Source organism: Parasteatoda tepidariorum, chromosome 10 (genome assembly GCF_043381705.1).
Source record: "Parasteatoda tepidariorum isolate YZ-2023 chromosome 10, CAS_Ptep_4.0, whole genome shotgun sequence".
NCBI lineage: Eukaryota > Metazoa > Arthropoda > Arachnida > Araneae > Theridiidae > Parasteatoda > Parasteatoda tepidariorum.
In genome coordinates, this window is record NC_092213.1 from 7,491,295 (window position 1) to 7,508,747 (window position 17,453).

Genomic DNA, 17,453 nt, shown 5'->3' on the forward strand with positions numbered 1-17,453 from the left:
CTCTATAGAGGTGATGTAGTACCAAAAGACGTTAATGCTGCTATTGCTGCCATCAAGACCAAACGCACTATTCAGTTTGTTGATTGGTGTCCAACTGGTTTCAAGGTAACTATTTATTTTGTGGTCACTATTAAAAATTTCTATTCTCTCTACTGCATCTATGCTAGTTATTAACATTTGATTTCGATGTTCTTAATAGTTTTTAGTGTCTCTGTGGCTTGCTAAAGTTATAGATATTAAAACTCCTATTGATTTTTGAGAGCAATTTGCTTAGTCCAGCTGAATTATGACTTTAGGAGGTGAAAATAAAGAATAAAATCATAAACAGAAAGAAAAGCTTTAGAAGCATACAATTTATTTATAGAAATTAAATTTAAAACCTAATCAATTTTCCTGCATCAAAGAACTTAGAAACACTATATGCTTGTTGTGCATTCAGTTCACTGGGTATAAAAAAATTTTAATCAATAAATACTTTGTTTTTTTTTTTCCAAACTGCAATTGCAATCACATGATTTAAATTACATATTGCGATTCATATTCATGTGGTTTAAAAGTATTCGTAGAGGTATTAAAGTTATTTAAAATTGAGATCCATACTTTTTTCCTTGTTAAAATATTGTTCATGAAAATGTGAACAATTAAGTTTCTGTTTGATTTTTTCCAACTCATCCCTGGTTTTGAAATACTTTTTTAAAATAAAAATAAACTTTGGTTCAACTGAAGTAAAGGTTGCGTGGCTTTTAATTCCATGGAGTAACGATACTTACTTGGAGCTTATTTATTCCAAGCTGCAAATAAATTTCAATGGAAAACAAACTGAACTTATAACTTTTCTTAACTTGTTAATTTAACACTAGGATTATGAGGCATGTCATTTTGGTGCATTTCGAATTTTATAAGGAAAATACAAAACTCGTTTGCATTTTTATTTTATCTCTTGTAATGACTTTTATCCATTGATCGAGGTAAATATATTAAAGTCGTATTTTCTTCAAAAGCGTTGAAATATTGGTGTACCTATCTCTACGGATATGCGTCAATCTGATGCGATTATAATTTAGACAAAATTTTGAGTAAACATGCAAACATCATCACATCAATAATAAATAGGAATGTACCGACAATACTTTGATCCAATATCATTATCTCAAATTAAACAAGCAAAAAGCAACTGTTTCATCTCATATTTTCATTTCCCCCCCATTATAGTATGTAATTACATTGCTCTCTAAGTGCAGAGATGCCATCTGTTCCGGACACGCCAAACTAATTTTAAAAAACTGTAGATAACTACTAAGTGAATTTTGCAAACATAAAATTCTGCATTCTATAAATAAGCCTACGGATTATTTAGAAATAGTGGTGGATAAAAATCTACTTAATTGAATTTATTAAACCATGAACTACCACTTTAAAATATATATATTTGCAGTCTGAAGCGAGTTGGCATCTCTGTTAGTGCTGTTATAGGTATTCGTCAAATTGATGTGTGGTTATAGAAATAGGTGTACAAGAAATGTCCGTAAACCTAGTGTTAAATACTGTTATTGTCTGATACTGATCATAGCTCCTAGTGTATTTGAAATTAAGTACATTCTTTTTCCTTTCAATTTTTTTCATTTATTTGAAATCCTTTTTAGGTTGGCATTAACTATCAACCCCCAACTGTTGTACCAGGAGGTGATTTAGCGAAGGTTCAACGTGCTGTCTNAAAATCTTGATTACAAGTACCAGATTACTGTAATCAAAATTGTAATCATGATTACAGCTGTAATCAAACTTTTTTGAAGGTCAAGTAATTTATTACTTGTAATCGTGATTACAAGTAATTGATTACGTAGCTGTAATTATCTGTAATCAATTACAGTTGTAATCTATTACTGTAATTAACGGCCAACTCTGCCTCACGCTTATCTTATGTTACGCTTACGAGACGATGTGTGAACAGGTTTCATATTTTAGAAAGTTTTATTATTGTGATTTGTGCTTAAATTTACGCTTAATTTGATCATTCATAAGAATTTTCTGTAGCTTATAAATTATAACAGGTAGTGAGCCTAAAAAAATTCAAGGAAATTAATATCACAACATAGTTAAGAGCAATAAGAAGATTCAAATTTGACACCCCATGCCACTAAAATGAAAAATCAGTAGACAAGGTAACTGTCGATTGAGAATGGGCTTACGCGCTAAAAGACGCCAAAAAAAGCTGTTGTGCCAAATCTCGTACACATGAATAACGATTAAGCGAAAACGATGCCGAAATTAGCCAATAAGATTTATCCATAGTTGCGGCTGCTTAGCTTGGCAACGTCCTCAAGATTACTCGTTGCCGCTAAGCAACAGGCGTAAATAAACATTAAACACAACTGTTCTGAGTGGACCGAAATAAAAGGATATTCTAAATGAGTTTAAAACGCATATCTAATATTCGTTTATTTAGCACATTTCAATTGCTGTTTTTGAAGGTTAAGAATTTATTATTGATTAAACATCTTGTATGACTTGCGCTTAAAAATAAATAAAAAGATGAATGCAATTATCCTTATCTAATCCTTATTCCATTACCTCAATTTCAAGTTGAGAGATACACAGTAATCTGGTACTGACAAGTTGTCGTACTTTTGGATCAGGAAATTTACCCATTCACTATTTGGAAAATAAGAATTATTTAATATTTTTATCATGTTTTAGTAAAGGACACACACACAATATAATGGAGGATGACCATAGTGTTAATACTTTAATGCAATAAGTTTGAGACTTATTGTTGTTTGTATTAACTAAATTATTATTTTCTTGCGTGCATGGGAAACTTAATATCCTAGTTCTGTGTTATCATTAAAATTTAATGCATAATCGTCCTGAGCTCAGTCTCCTGAACAAACTCATGTTTGCCTTGCAATTTCGAGCGTTTCACAATATTTAACAGTTTGTTTTGAATATAATTGTTCTGAATACAGAAAAGTTAGTTGTGGAACGATTACTGAAACGATACCTGAAGCAAAATGTCATTGAGTTTTGCTAACAGGGTCGCGGCATGTAATAAATTAAGAAAAATGTCTCAAAATGGGCAGACTTCTAGTCTTCGAACAGTCTGTTATATACTTTTTCAAATTTACATGCCACTATTTCAGGCAGTGGTGTGAATAAAAAGCACCTCAAAAGAAGAGCAACTGAAATAGTATGACTTGCATTTTTAAATCTGCAAAAATTTAAAAGCCCTTAGTCGCCTGGGTGATTTCGGCTTGAATAGAATATTTTTTAATTTATAGCAAGTATAAGTAGCATTTTGATTATAGCAGAATGTACTAATATGTATCACAGAATATCTCTGTTTATAATAGCATAACATGATAGTTAATTGACATTGATAATAGCATAAAGTTGACTTCAATTTACACATGATAAAATTTTTGAAACTAATCTTGGACACAGATTCTGAAACTATGTTCCATAAAGTATTTACTGCTTTGGAAAACATATCCCAGTGCTCTACAAAACGATAGAACATGTTTAAAACTTTTGAGCAAAGTTTAAAACTTTTAAAAACAATTTAACTGTATTATTTGAAAAAGATAAAATTTACCTTTTTTAACATATGAGTATTGTTACGGTTTTTTCTATGTGGGGGTATATAGATTAAGCATCTCCATAATTTTAAAAAATGTCTCTAGTTCTTCAGAAAATTTCACATGAGTCCACTATCGCCCTTGGCTCTGTCACTTGAATTCCTTGAGCCAAGTATGATTCTTAATCTGATCCAGCAATATCAGGCTCGATGTAATAACATCAAGAGCCCATGAGTAGAGAAATATTTTGAGTACCTGTAAAAGCACCTAATCTAAAATCAAATGTTATTTATAACTAAAACTATAAATTTTTGGACATTATTGACTCTTTAAAACATTTGAACATTATTGACTCTTAAAATAAAAGTTGGAACTTATCAGTTATTGGAACCATGAAGCTTATTTCTCCATAGATTTATGGATGCAATTCTCCTATTTAAATAGGAAATTTTTGTTGCACAGTAGTTAAGGTGGTAGTAAAATTTGGATTATATCATTAAATGCTTGATTTAATAAATATTATTTACAATAATTTTGACCACCATCATATACCACTTTAAACAAATATCTAAGACCCAATATCAGCTATAGGATACATGAAACCAAATTTTTGATAGATTTATGCATATAATTCTCCTATTCGAATGGGAGATTTTTGTTGAATTGTTAAGGTGGTAGTAAATTTTGTGTTATACAGTGAAATCTCTTGTGAGTGATCACTTTCTGTTCCACCGTAAAATGGTCCTTATTTTAGATTTTTCGTTCTTAGGGGTTCTCTACATTGCCTTTAAAATGTTGTCGAAAGTACTTGATTTTCTGCAAACAATTTTATTTTTAGTTAGTGTTATTTTCTTGGTGTGGAAATGCCACTTGTGTTGGCTTCATGAAAACCGGATTGATAAATAAAATTTAGTATCATAAAAAACAATTTCTACTGATATAATTATGTTCAGAAACAAATTTAAAAATTATGTATGATGGAACTATTTTAAATAAATAATTAGAATTTTTTTTTTAAAGTTTGCTTTTAATTTTATATCATAAAAATTAGTTAGCTTTAAAAGATGAGAAGAGGTTTTTTTGTTTGAGATGTTTAGTTTTTTCTGAAATTACTTTTTTTCCTAATGTCAATTTCAACTCTAAAAATCCATTGATAGCATCGTCTTTAGTGCACTTTGACGGTAGCATGAGGTTCTAGATATCTTTCAGGTGTCGCCAAAAGAGCTCTCTAAATAAGAGCCTCACACAAATATTTTAAATACATTTTAATCTACTTATTTATTTTGTTAATATTTTTGGCTTTGATATTTTTTTGTGTTTCCTTATTTGACCTTTTCCGCATTTGATGGAGAGATTTGTTTGGTCGCTGAGAGAGATTTTAATGGTCTCTCCTAAATGTTTTCTGTAACACAAAGTAAATAGAGGAAGTTGCTACATAGAGGTGGTCTTCCAGGAAGGTTTCACTGTATCAGTAATTGTTAGATTGAATGAATATCATTTACAATAATTTTGACCACTATATTATGTATTAATACTTCAACCAAATATATAAGACCTGATAATCCTGCGGTAGAATCTTGGAATTGTAGACAAAATTAAACTTTCCTAAATTTTTATTTTTCTGCAACTAATATCGCGGAAGATTTGAGTTGCTAGACCGGTCGTGATTAAAAATCATAGTCTTTGTAACTGATAAGTTATATTGTATATTGTAGGTATAAGTTTATTTGTAATTGAGTAGGCTCAAATCTTGGCAACCACTCAAAATGAAAATAACTGCAATGAGTTGGAGGTTGTATAAACTTTTTAATGATTAAATTTGTATCAGTTGAAATAAGTTTCTTTTCTTTCTGAACTTGATTTAACCTCTCCTTTTCTTTGTTTTGCAACTTAAAAAAATCCCTCTTAAAATTTTAACATAAAGCATTTCCTTTCCCTTAATTATTTTTTAATATATTAGTGTTAATTTTTTAGCCACTTTAAGCGAGTGGTTCATGACTTAGTTTGTTTTACTTATTGTATTATTGTTTGTATGACTTAGTTTTCATTGATGACATGAAAGTTAAGTAGGAAAAAAAAAATACAAAAATGTAGAAAAAATTTATGAAAAAAATAATTAATTTCTTAAAACAAAAATCACAAAGAAGTGTTATTAAATGTATTATTAGATAAATAAATATGTATTATTTAGAATTTTTTTAAGATTCATGAGGCATAAAATAAGATATATTAGGACTGCAGAGTGCCCGAAGCCCCCAAAGCAATGCCCATGTGTAAAGACCTTACTCTTCTTAATTGTCATTTATGAAACAATCATTCACTGAGAACATACAATCTATATTCAAACGAGGTAAACATTTAATTATCATTTAGTGCTGTTTCGCTGGAAATAGTTACAGGCTAATGCATTTGTTGAAGTTTTTAATTCCTAATGACTAAATTANATTTTTTTTAGTTGGGTTTAACAATAAAAAAAACGGCTTTTTGTAGCGATTCAGAAAACCGGAAAAATCAGTTATCCGGAATAGCGATGGTCCCGACCGTTCCGGATAATCGGTTCCCTACTGTATTAGTGTTAATTTTTTAGCTACTCAAAGCGAGCGATTCATGACTTAGTTTGTTTTACTTATTGTATTATTGTTTGTATGACTTAGTTTTCATTGATGACATGAAAGTTAAGTAGAAAAAAAAATACTATGTAGGAAAAATTTATGAAAAAATAATTAATTTCTTAAAAAAAATCACAAAGAGGTGTTATTAAATGTATTATTAGATAATTAAATATGTATTATTTAGAACTTAAGATTTAGGAGGCAGAAAATAAGATATCGTAGGACTGCAGAGTGCCCGAAGCCCCCAAAGCAATGCCCATCTGTAAAGACGTTACTCTTCTTAATTGTCATTTATAAAACAATTGTTCAGAGAACTGAGAACATACAATCTACATTCAAACGAGGTAAACATTTAATTATCATTTAGCGCTGTTTCGCTGGAAATAGTTACAGGCTAATGCATCCGTTGAAGTTTTTAATTCCAAATGACCTAATTAGCATTCTTTTTTCTAGTACTCAGTTTTGTTCTTTATTTTAAACTGAAGACATGCAATATATTTAGGTACTTAGGCCTCAGTGGCCTGTAAAAGAATGATTACCATAGTACAGTGGTCCCCAACCTTTTTGTACCTAAGAGCAAATACCAGAATATCGGTCGAATGGCGGGCACCATTTATTTTTTCAAGATAAATTTATAGTTGGTAGACATAGGTAATAATACACACTACAATAGTGCACAAAAAATTGAATTTGAAAAATTAATTTGGCATATGAATATAATTTATTAATATTCTTGTGTAAAATAAATGATTACTAAATTGCTTTCAAAATATACGAAGTAGAAAAATTATTTATAAAATACAGTCACTGTGGTGTTGGCATGACATTTCGCTGGCCAGCGCTACATAATTGGGAGAATATGATGCTCTTTTTTAAAATGGAATTTATTCCTTCAACTATATTCCAGAATTTCTCATGTGATATAATAGTTTTGAGGATAATGTCTTTCTGAAGATCCACAATTTCTATATCCAATTCTTCTCGCTTTACTTGAAGAAATTCTGAAATGTATGTTGCTATTACGGTTACGTTTATTTGGTTGGTAAAAGGATTAACAAAAAAGTTATCAGAGGCTCAATGATATTAAATTGTTGAGAGCGCTTTTTAAATTGATCTTTAAGCAATTGGAGGTTGATGACAAATGTTAATAAGTCAATTTCACTGTCACCTAACATTTTTTTTATGTTCGGAAAATGCATAAGAGACTTCATTTTCAAATGTGATATCCACAAAACTAGCTTAGCTCTGAACGAGTTTATAGCCTCTATCATTTTTGCTTTATGTTTGTCCTTTCCCTGCAGCTCCAAGTTTAAATTATTTAGTTTTTCCGTTGTGTCCATTATGAAAGACAAAGCTGCTAGCCAAAAAGGATCTCTTAGTTCCAAAAATGTTTGATTTTTGGCTGCAAGATAATTTTTAATTTCTCCAATTAAATGTAGAAATCTATCGAGTACTTTGCCGTTACTGAGTACTTCAGTATGTATTTGCATAGAATTTATTGGGAAAATGGAAAACTGAAATATTTTATAGTTGGGCACAAGCAGCGGGCGCATCTAGATCGATCGACGGGTGCCATGGTGCCCGCGGGCATAGGGTTGGGGACCCCAGCCATAGTAGGTATCATTAGGATTAGGTATCACAGTAAGTAGGTTATCTTAAGGTATCTGTAAACACAACACTTATTATCAGAGTATCTATTGTCTCACAGTGGCTGATCATATGACAATATTTCTAGTCAAGCATAACTGGCTGGGGTCAGTAAGCAGGTGCGTGATCAGTTTGAACTGCCTGTTAGGGATAAGGGCATTCAGTATAGGTCCTTGTTCAGCTGTTTTACCGTAAAGTGCTTGACTTCCCACTAGGCTACCAAAGTGAGAAAGCTATCCCCCTATAGAAGGTCAAAATTGTGATTGCAGGTTTTTGAATCATCCTCATGATTGCTTCCACCAATAGCCCATTGTGCTGTTCTGTGTGATGTAAATAAGGTACTACTACAATATAGTACCTATTACCACAGTCAATTAAGCATTATTTGCATTAATAGTAGATAGGCAATTTTTTTATGTTCATCATCTTCTGAAGCGGATGAGTATAACTACCTATGTTTCGATACAAACGTATAAATAAATATCTTTATAAGTACAAAAATATTGTTATAATTTAGTAATGGGAAGAGTTTTCAGCATTTTAATGTATTTATATTTTAGTTTCACAGGTCCAGCTGCTTATGTGAAGATGAAGTATTTAAAGCAGTGAAAGCTTCAAAAACTTCTGTTGGACCAACAATATTTTCCAAGATTCTGGATAAGAGTATCCCCGCAGATATATTATACGAAGATGAAAAAGTATCAGTTTCCTCTCTATAATTATTTTTCTTTAAAATAGAATTTTTAATTTTGCTAAACAGTGCTGATTAGAAATAATCTTTTTTTTGTTGTCTTAAGTTCTTTTAAATTTTTAAAAATACTAAAGTTAATAAAATAAATATGGCAATAAAGTGTAAATGGAAGTACAAAAATGGATATACTATAGCTTCAGTTTTATAAATAAAAATTTTCCTTGGTGTCTAAACACCAAATAATAAATAAACTATTATTATCTTCTCAGCTATAATTTGGTGTATAGACACTGGAAAAGATTTTTTTTATAAAACTGACTACAGGATGTCTATTTCTGTACTTTTATTTGTGCTTTATTAAATTTTTTTATTTTTTTACTTGGATGATTTATGGATGATTGACTAAATGTTAAAAATAACTTTCTAAAACCAGTAGAAAACTTACAGTTTTCCATTTGTGTTACGCTTTACAAGACAATGTGTGAATCAGCTTATTATTTTAGCAAGTTTTATTTCTGTGATTTTTTGTTCAAATTAATGCAAAATTTTACCATTCATAAGAGTTTTCTGTAATTTATAAATTCTAATTCTAACTATTTCTGTAATTTATAATTCTATTTAAGAAAATTAATGTCCCAGCATAAATAAAGTTTAAGGTTTGCCATGTTTTGAGTGCTATCCCTTATTTGGGTATATTTGTTTAAAATATCGTTATCTGTTATTTTTGAGGTAACATCACAGCATGCTGTTGGAGTCTTCCAAATTCATTTATTTGTTTCATTGAAAGTTAATTTGATGAATTGACAATCGCGCACAACAATCATAAACAATAATTGAAAGAATGTGTTGTATGGTAATTGTTATTGGTCTTTTAAATATAAAAAGGAGCATATTTCAGAGAAAAGTGTCAAAAATAGAAAGTTTTTAAAACTGAAAATCTTTGGGTTTATAATCAATCCTACCTAAATAATAATAAAAAAATAATAAAGGGGAGCAGGTGTCTCCATCTATTTGAAAAAAGAAAAAAAAACTTACATTGCATGGAACAGGGGCTTACAAATCTTGTTTTCAGTATTTAATTAAAATTTAAATTTTTTTCTAAATTTAAAAATCTATAGATTTTCTGGGGAAAAAGAAAATTTTTTCCTTAAATTTCTTATGAGAAGATGTGTCTTGTGATTTAAGCTTGTAAAAACAATTATGTACCATATTTTGACCACTTATATATAAATAAAAAAAAGGTTTGCTTATATTTTAAGTGCTAAAACTGATTTCTTATTTAAATTTAGAAGGAAAAAAAAACATGAATAAAAATGATATTGCCATAAAGTCTTATTTGTGTGTAAAATAATTAAATAAATAAATATTTGTTTAACATCCTTGTTTTTCTTTGCATAGTGCATGGCTTTCCGAGACGTTTCCCCTCAAGCTCCAGTCCACTTTCTTGTCATTCCTCGGAAAGTTATCCCATCTTTAGCTGATTCTTCTAAAGAAGACTCACCTGTAAGTGATGATTTATTCTGCTTTAAAGTTCTTTGAATATTATAATGAAGTATTATTTACATATTTAATTAATTATTTATTCAAAACTATGTATCTATGTTGTAAACTGTGGCTTCAAAGTTTCATTATAAAATAAAAAATTATAAACGAAAATTTCTTAAAACAAACATTACGGAAGGTCTTATTAAATACATTAGTTCATTAAATATGATATTAAATATATCTGGTTAATTTTGCTGCCCCCTTTTAATTGTTACTTCTGTGTTAGGCTAATACAAAACAAAGAAGCAAAAAAACAAAGCATCACTAGTGACATATTTTCTTACCAATTACACTTTAACCTAGGAGTGCATAATATGTTTAATTGCACTAACAAGGCTAGGAAGAAATTTAAGAACACCAGGCAAAATTTTTTATTAAAAAAAAAAATTCTGTAGCTTTACAAAATGTTTCCCTTGTAATGTTTCTGTGTTTTATTTTTTTAACTAAAGCAAATTGAAACTACTATTGTTAAATTAAAAATGTGTTATTTTTGGACAAATGAGGCTTACTAAAGAAGGAAAAGTAAGTCATCATTTAAATGTAAAAATTTGCATTTTCAAAGTTTATTATAATATATTTTTTTAATTTCTTACGACATATCAACTTAATCCAGAAAAGGGATATTTTATTTTTCTAAATTATAAATTTGTTAAGAATTCTATTAGTTTTAAAAATGAAACACTATCTTATTATAGAATTACGTGCAATGCAATAATTTTTTTTCTTTGTTAACAAAATATCATTATCAAAATTTTTTTAAACTATGTACAAGCTTTATTTTCTAAAATTCTTTTTTAAAAAATAATGTAACTCAAAAAAAAAGTGCTATAATTTTTGAAGGATTTTCAAATCAAGAAACTATGTTCTGGGAAAATATTAGACTCTTCTGAATTTTCTGCACCCCCGATCCTTAGTATCTGTAGTATAAATATACTAGAGATACTCAGTTTTCTCTGTATTGTTGTTGATAACCACATCTGTATTAACTTTTCTATCATTGATAAAGCTCTTGCTAAACTCTATCAAACCAATTGCCCCTCTTTTACAGATATATCTCCTTCCTAAAATTGTTAAACTAATTTTTTTCTTTCTATGTATTATAAGATTACTAATATTTTTTTCTTGCTCTGAATTTGAAGTAATATATAAACCTTTTGCAAAAAATTGAAGTCATTTGAAAAAGATTTTACTGTTAATAGTTAGTAGAACAGTATATACCTTGTTAATAAATTCTGATTGATATTGATCATTAAGTACAGTTATTACTTAATGATCAGCATTTTAAATTAAATGGTTTCACAAAATGACTATTCAAGACCGTATCTGTTTCTGTGACCTTTAAATTTTTTATATTTTTATTTGTTTTAGTAACCAGTGTTAAACAGCTGACCCAATTTTAAGTTACTATTTGCTATAAATGTTCAACTCTGTAGACTTGTAATTTTGAACCCAAATTTTGATTGGTTCTAATGCCTTTCAAAAGTGTCTGAATGGCCAGAGCAAGCTCCTTGAATAGAGGCCACTTAGAAGAGAAGTATAGCCTCTGAGAAAAGCAAAAAGAAGCTAGTCAAATTTATGAAATGAAAAAATTATTTGAAAGATATTGAAGTCTTAATTCATAATTTGAATTATGTGTTAAAAAAAACTTGTTGTTCCCAGTCAATTTCCTTCATACATAAAGAATACTTAAAATTTAATGAGTATTTAAAATTTAATGAATATTTAAAATTTAATGAATATTTAAAATTTAATGAATATTTGAAATTAAACTTTATCATTAAATTTGTTTGAAAATTATGTTTTATACTTGATAAAATATTTTTTTCACTGACAAGACAAGCCCTGGCCTTCGTCAAAATTCCTTTCTGCATTGTCCTGTTCTTGGCCGAGGTTTTCCAGTTTGTTATTCCAATAGTTTTAAGGTCTTTTCCCTGACAGTCAAGCTATTTAAGTTTTTATCTTCATCATTTTTAGGTACTAGATTTGGCCCAGAAGTTCATTTCTTTTTAGTGACTTGACTATTTTAAAATCTGTCCCTTTAAACCTTAATATAGCAATAAATTTAAAGGTATCTGGCTATTTAAATAGTCTATCCATAGAATTCTGAATTTGTTCTTCTTGTTCAATATTTGTCCCACTTCATTCCTTCAAAAATACATCTTAATTTTTTATTATTATTTGAAATTATCAACACTATAGCAAAAATCATTGAAATGCCTTCTCTTCAGATATAGAACTATGAATGATCAGTTTTCTTGTCTGAGGAGAAATAAATTTTCTGTTCACACCAAAAGTAAGAAATTTTCCAGTTGTAATAAAATTTTGCTCGTGTTAAAAGATATTTCACGTTAAGCATGTTTGCTTGAAAGGACTTTAAAGCATTATATCCAAATAAAATTTGATGTGGAATTGAAAATTAGTTCACATTAAAAGAAAGTCAAGTTAAAGATGTTCACTTTAACAACGTTCTGTTTTAAGAATACTTTATATTTACTAGACTTTAATGTTAAGATATTTCTGTTGATTATAATATTATAAATTATTTTATAAACTCTTTAGCAAACTGAATTAAATGTACCTCTTAAAAAGAATGAAGTATGTTTTTAATGTAAAATCTCGATTCATTGTTTTAGCTTCCAACTCAAAAGTTGTAGCTCTTTACAGTATTTAAAGCTGTTGTAAAATAACAATTATGTATGCAAATATTTTTATTATGAAATTATATTTTTATTATGAAATTATATTTTTATTATGAAATTACGTTTTTATTATGAAGTTATGTTTTTATTATGAAATTATATTTTTATTATCATGAATTTAGTTCTGCCATTATCACAACTTATACAATTACATTTATTTGAATTATTTAAATGTTGGAATGCAAACATTATTTTAAATCTAACTGTTAAAGAATAAAATCCATTACTATTTTAAATATTAAGGGAAAATCTTTTGCTAAAGCATGTAAAAGTTGCCATGTCTATGTATGCAAGGGTAAGATAGAAAATTCAAGCATACTTGAAAAAATTATAAAGTTTTAAAAGTAAAATTTTGAGAATAAATTTTCCCTTTTTTATTTTTCTCACAAAAAATTTTCATTTCTGAATCTTTTGGTCATTTTACTTTGCTAAGTAAAAGTAAACATACCAAAAAAATAAAGACAAGACGTTATCTTTATTTCCTTATACACAAGAAAGAAAAAAAAAATTTAAACTTCACTCACTCAGCTCTTCATTTGATAATAAAATGAGAAAGTTTTATGGCATTTTTTGAAAAAATTGTATCCTTTTTAATGCAATAAAAATGCATAAATATAACAATAAAAAGGAATTTTGTTGCTATAATTCTTTTTTTTTTATCAAAACAATCAAGTCAGTAAATTAGTTTTCAGTTGTATTTGTTTAATTTTATATTTATTTAAATACAAGTGTTGCTGAAACTTCTCAATTGTTTAATTGATGTACATTGTCAAAAAAAAAAAAAAGAATCATCTTGAATAACTTTTGATCTACTAATGATTGGATTTTCTTGTACTGGGACTCAATCTTCATGGTTTGTGTGGTCTGCCTTAAATATGTTTATTAATTAATGGGGACAGAAAGTTATGAAATCAGACAAAAAAAAAATTCTGTCAAATGACGATGATGTCTGACTTTCGAAATGTAGGCGATATTTACAATCTGGGAAGTATGGTTCTAGTAGTTTAGTCAGGAGAGCTGTCCAAAGTTTGAATTCTCAGTGTTAAATTTTTTTTTATATGTATTTTGCAATACCTCCAGAACTCTTTTTAGTGAATTGAACATTTTTTGCACACCACTATAGAATTCATTTATCCAGCGATAATTTCATGCAAATGATATTTTTCAATAATTATATTTTGTTTTTGTAATTCTATTTAATTATACAATGGAATCCCGATTTTACATTTTTAGCCCGACTAGCATTAAAACATGCACCAAGTGAGAAGGTGTCAATACGGAGAAAAACCACCGTTTTGTAAAAATTAAAATTGCGGTCTAATTGTTTAATATTTAAAAACTTACTCCCATGATGCATTATCTGGGCTCATAACATTTTTGTGAAAACAGAGAATAAGTCAATTATTTTGATAATTTTCATGTTTTCATTTTTAAAATAAAATTAATAACTTTTAAAATATTTAAGCTATTTGTCTGTTCTAATGCTCAGATATGCTGCTTCACGGCAAAATTTTATATATAGTTTAAAATCATTGCATTGCTTTAAGTGTAAGGCACTTAAACTATGGCTTTTTTTATTTTTCTTGGTGACAGAGCTTTGAAAAGCAGCATCAAAAAGAGAATCCCCAGTTTTAAAACACAGCTTGATCAAAATATCACGAAGTCTATTTCTCTATCAATGTATTTTTTTTTATTATCATACATATTAATTCAACTTTATATACGTTACATTTATTATTCACATTTAATTCTTTGAAATTTTTATTTAATTTAGCTTTTAGGGCATCTTCTTCAAATAGCAAAAGAAGTTGCTGCGAAACAAAATCTTTTAAATGGTTATAGAGTTGGTAAGCAAATTTTTTTTTGAAGATCACTGTCTCGTTTAGAGTAGTATTTTGCTTGTTTTAATTAGATATATTTTAAATATATCATTTTGTTTAATTGTGAAATTCACAGGATTTCAAGCAGTCACAATTTAATATAACATTTTTGTTTAATCTAAACAATTTTATTTAATGAAAATTAGGATAAAAATAAAACAAATAAGATAAAAATCATCTTATGCAAATTAAGATGTTGAAAAGTCTATTACAGTCTTCCTTTTGCATAAATTATCTTCACTGATTGATTTTCCTCACGGAAGTATTGTACATCATTTTCTGAAAGGGGAACAAATCCTAAACTTTTTTCTTGGACCATCCTCCCCTACAAATAAAACAAATAAGATGAAAATCAACTTATGCAAATTAAGATGTTGAAAAGTCTCTTACAGTCTTCCTTTTGCATAAATTATCTTCACTGATTGATTTTCCTCGCGGAAGTATTGTACATCATTTTCCGAAAGGGGAACAAATCTTAAGCTTTTTTCTTGGACCATCCAGGCAGTTTCGTAGATCTACTTACTCTAGTGTTTGAGACGTTCTGGTAGCGAAAGTGTTAAAGCTTTAGTGTCTGTTGTAATTGATTTGATGCTCCTTCTGGCTGGATACATGGGGTTATGTTTTTATGATATGGGAACAGAAAAAATAACGAAATATAACATCAGCTAGTTTAGAACGTTGGTGGTTAACGGCATTTTGCCGTAAAATGCATTATTTACTTTGTTCTTTTGTAGAATGATGAAAAAAAGGATGAAAATAGAGAACATCGAAAAAATGTTAAAAATTCTGACGCAAGATTTTTTTTCCTCAGAAAACAATAAAATTTTATTATTTAATAGTGTATCTTTTTTAACATTGGTGAAAATGGAGACCTATATAAATAAATAAAAAATAAAATTTAAAATCGTATACAAAAATAAAAACTAAATTTTCTTTGCTACTAATAATAAAATTTTACTCATCCTATTAAAAAGCGGTTATGCAAATGTATTTTATAAACTGTTCATAGTTCTACATTAAAATTTAAACAAGATAAGGAAAAAACAAAAGTAATGTCCTGAAGTAACTCCACTTTTCAGTACTGAGGGTAGTTTTGTCAGGATAATTTTATAGTTTTGCCACCATCAAAAAGTGTTCCACAATAATCCAGCTCTATGGTTTTGAGAAGAGTTTTTGTTAGCAGTGTGGCTTTATGCAAACTATTTTTTTTTTCATTTATCGTTGCACAAATTTCTTTTGTTATAAAAAATAAATACAGTCAAGTATTTAAATACAACAATTTTTTATTGTCATAAATCATGTGCACTATTTTAAATACTAAAATAGTATTTAAAATAGTATTTACCACACTTTTTTTGGCACTACATATAATTTCTGTATCTCGCAAAATAATAATTATAACATTATCGATGATAAAATAATAATATTATCTTTATAACACTCCCAACACATTTTGGTCAGTTGACATGCAGTTTATGATGGAAATTGTTAAAAGAAAAGTTTTTTTGTGTGATTTTTTATAGTGTATTTCTTGCTGATTTTGCGATTATAATTTTTTTTAAAATATGCCAATTTAAAAATTAATTAAATATGTAAAATGGTGGGATTAATCCCAATTGAAGCTTAATTTATTCCAATAACTCCCACCATCTCATACAACCCTGTCTCACCTTGAAGTATCTGTAACCTGTCTCACCCTTCCTTTGATGTGGATCGACTCTGCTCGAACAAGATCACCGAGATTGTTTCCAGCGTGTTTTCAGACCATGGGTATATTTGATCGTTCATGGATATGACACCACCACCATCTGATACAACCAAAATAAATATACGTTATGAAATGAAATGAAGTAAATAGAAATTTTAAAAACTTGTAACTGTTGTAATTTTACATTCTTGCTTTCAGTTATAAATAATGGACCTGATGGTGCTCAATCTGTTTATCATCTGCATGTTCATGTTCTTGGTGGAAGACAAATGGAATGGCCTCCTGGATAGTGCAATAAGCACTATTTCTTTAATACAAAAACATTAATAATGTTACTATAAGTCAAAGAACCTTTTAGTGAATTATTTGTTAATTATATTTCTAGAATTATTTAATGTATGGTGTAATTTTCATATCCTATTCAAATATTTGTCCTATTTGATAAAATAAATATTTTTTTAAAAAAGAACTTAGTATTTATTTGTTAAGTTTTTTTTTCTTTCCAGTTTGTGAACTAAATTTGAAAATAATATTTATTAAATAAAACTTCTCTCATTAAGAAGAATAAGAACTTTGTAAAGATGATAATACCCATCTGTTACTGAAGAAATTTTGAAACAAAGATGGAGATGGCTCGTCCATATACTGAAAACAGATAGAAACAATCCTGCAAATTTTGCAAACTCATGGGTGCCTGAGGGAAAGAGAAAAAGAGGGAGGTCAAGACAGACTAACATGGCAAAGAATGCATTAAAGAAGATCTTAGTAGAGCAGGATTAACTGGATGGGATGAAGCGTGTTACCTGGTCAAAGACAGGAGTATGTGGAAGGAAAAAAACTTGAGGCCGTATGTCATATGCCAGTTCGGCACAAAGAGGATAAATATTAGTAGAAAAATTAGATTCAATAAAAAAAATTCGTAAATGAAAAATATTTTAGTTTCCATTAGATATTTTTAAAGTCAATTAGATAGGATTAATTTAGGTAGCAGCATAATACAGTGAAACCTTTCAGGACCTAGCTACTGTCCACTGTAGAATTGCCATTATTGGAGGTTGGACTTTCTTAGGGGTAACCTCCATTGCTTCAAAATGTT

The 17,453-nt window shown here is 28.6% G+C and overlaps 1 protein-coding gene across 1 annotated transcript; it reads left to right on the plus strand.

Moving 5' to 3' along the window:
- The first annotated feature begins 2,314 nt into the window (after window positions 1-2,314).
- Window positions 2,315-16,826, plus strand: LOC107446407 (uncharacterized HIT-like protein Synpcc7942_1390). Its single transcript, XM_016061039.3, has 5 exons — window positions 2,315-2,471; window positions 8,395-8,532; window positions 9,924-10,028; window positions 14,544-14,616; window positions 16,556-16,826. Exons 1-5 carry the CDS (start codon window positions 2,409-2,411, stop codon window positions 16,645-16,647), a joined length of 471 nt encoding a protein of 156 aa, XP_015916525.1. The 5' UTR covers window positions 2,315-2,408; the 3' UTR covers window positions 16,648-16,826.
- The last annotated feature ends 627 nt before the right edge of the window (window positions 16,827-17,453 follow it).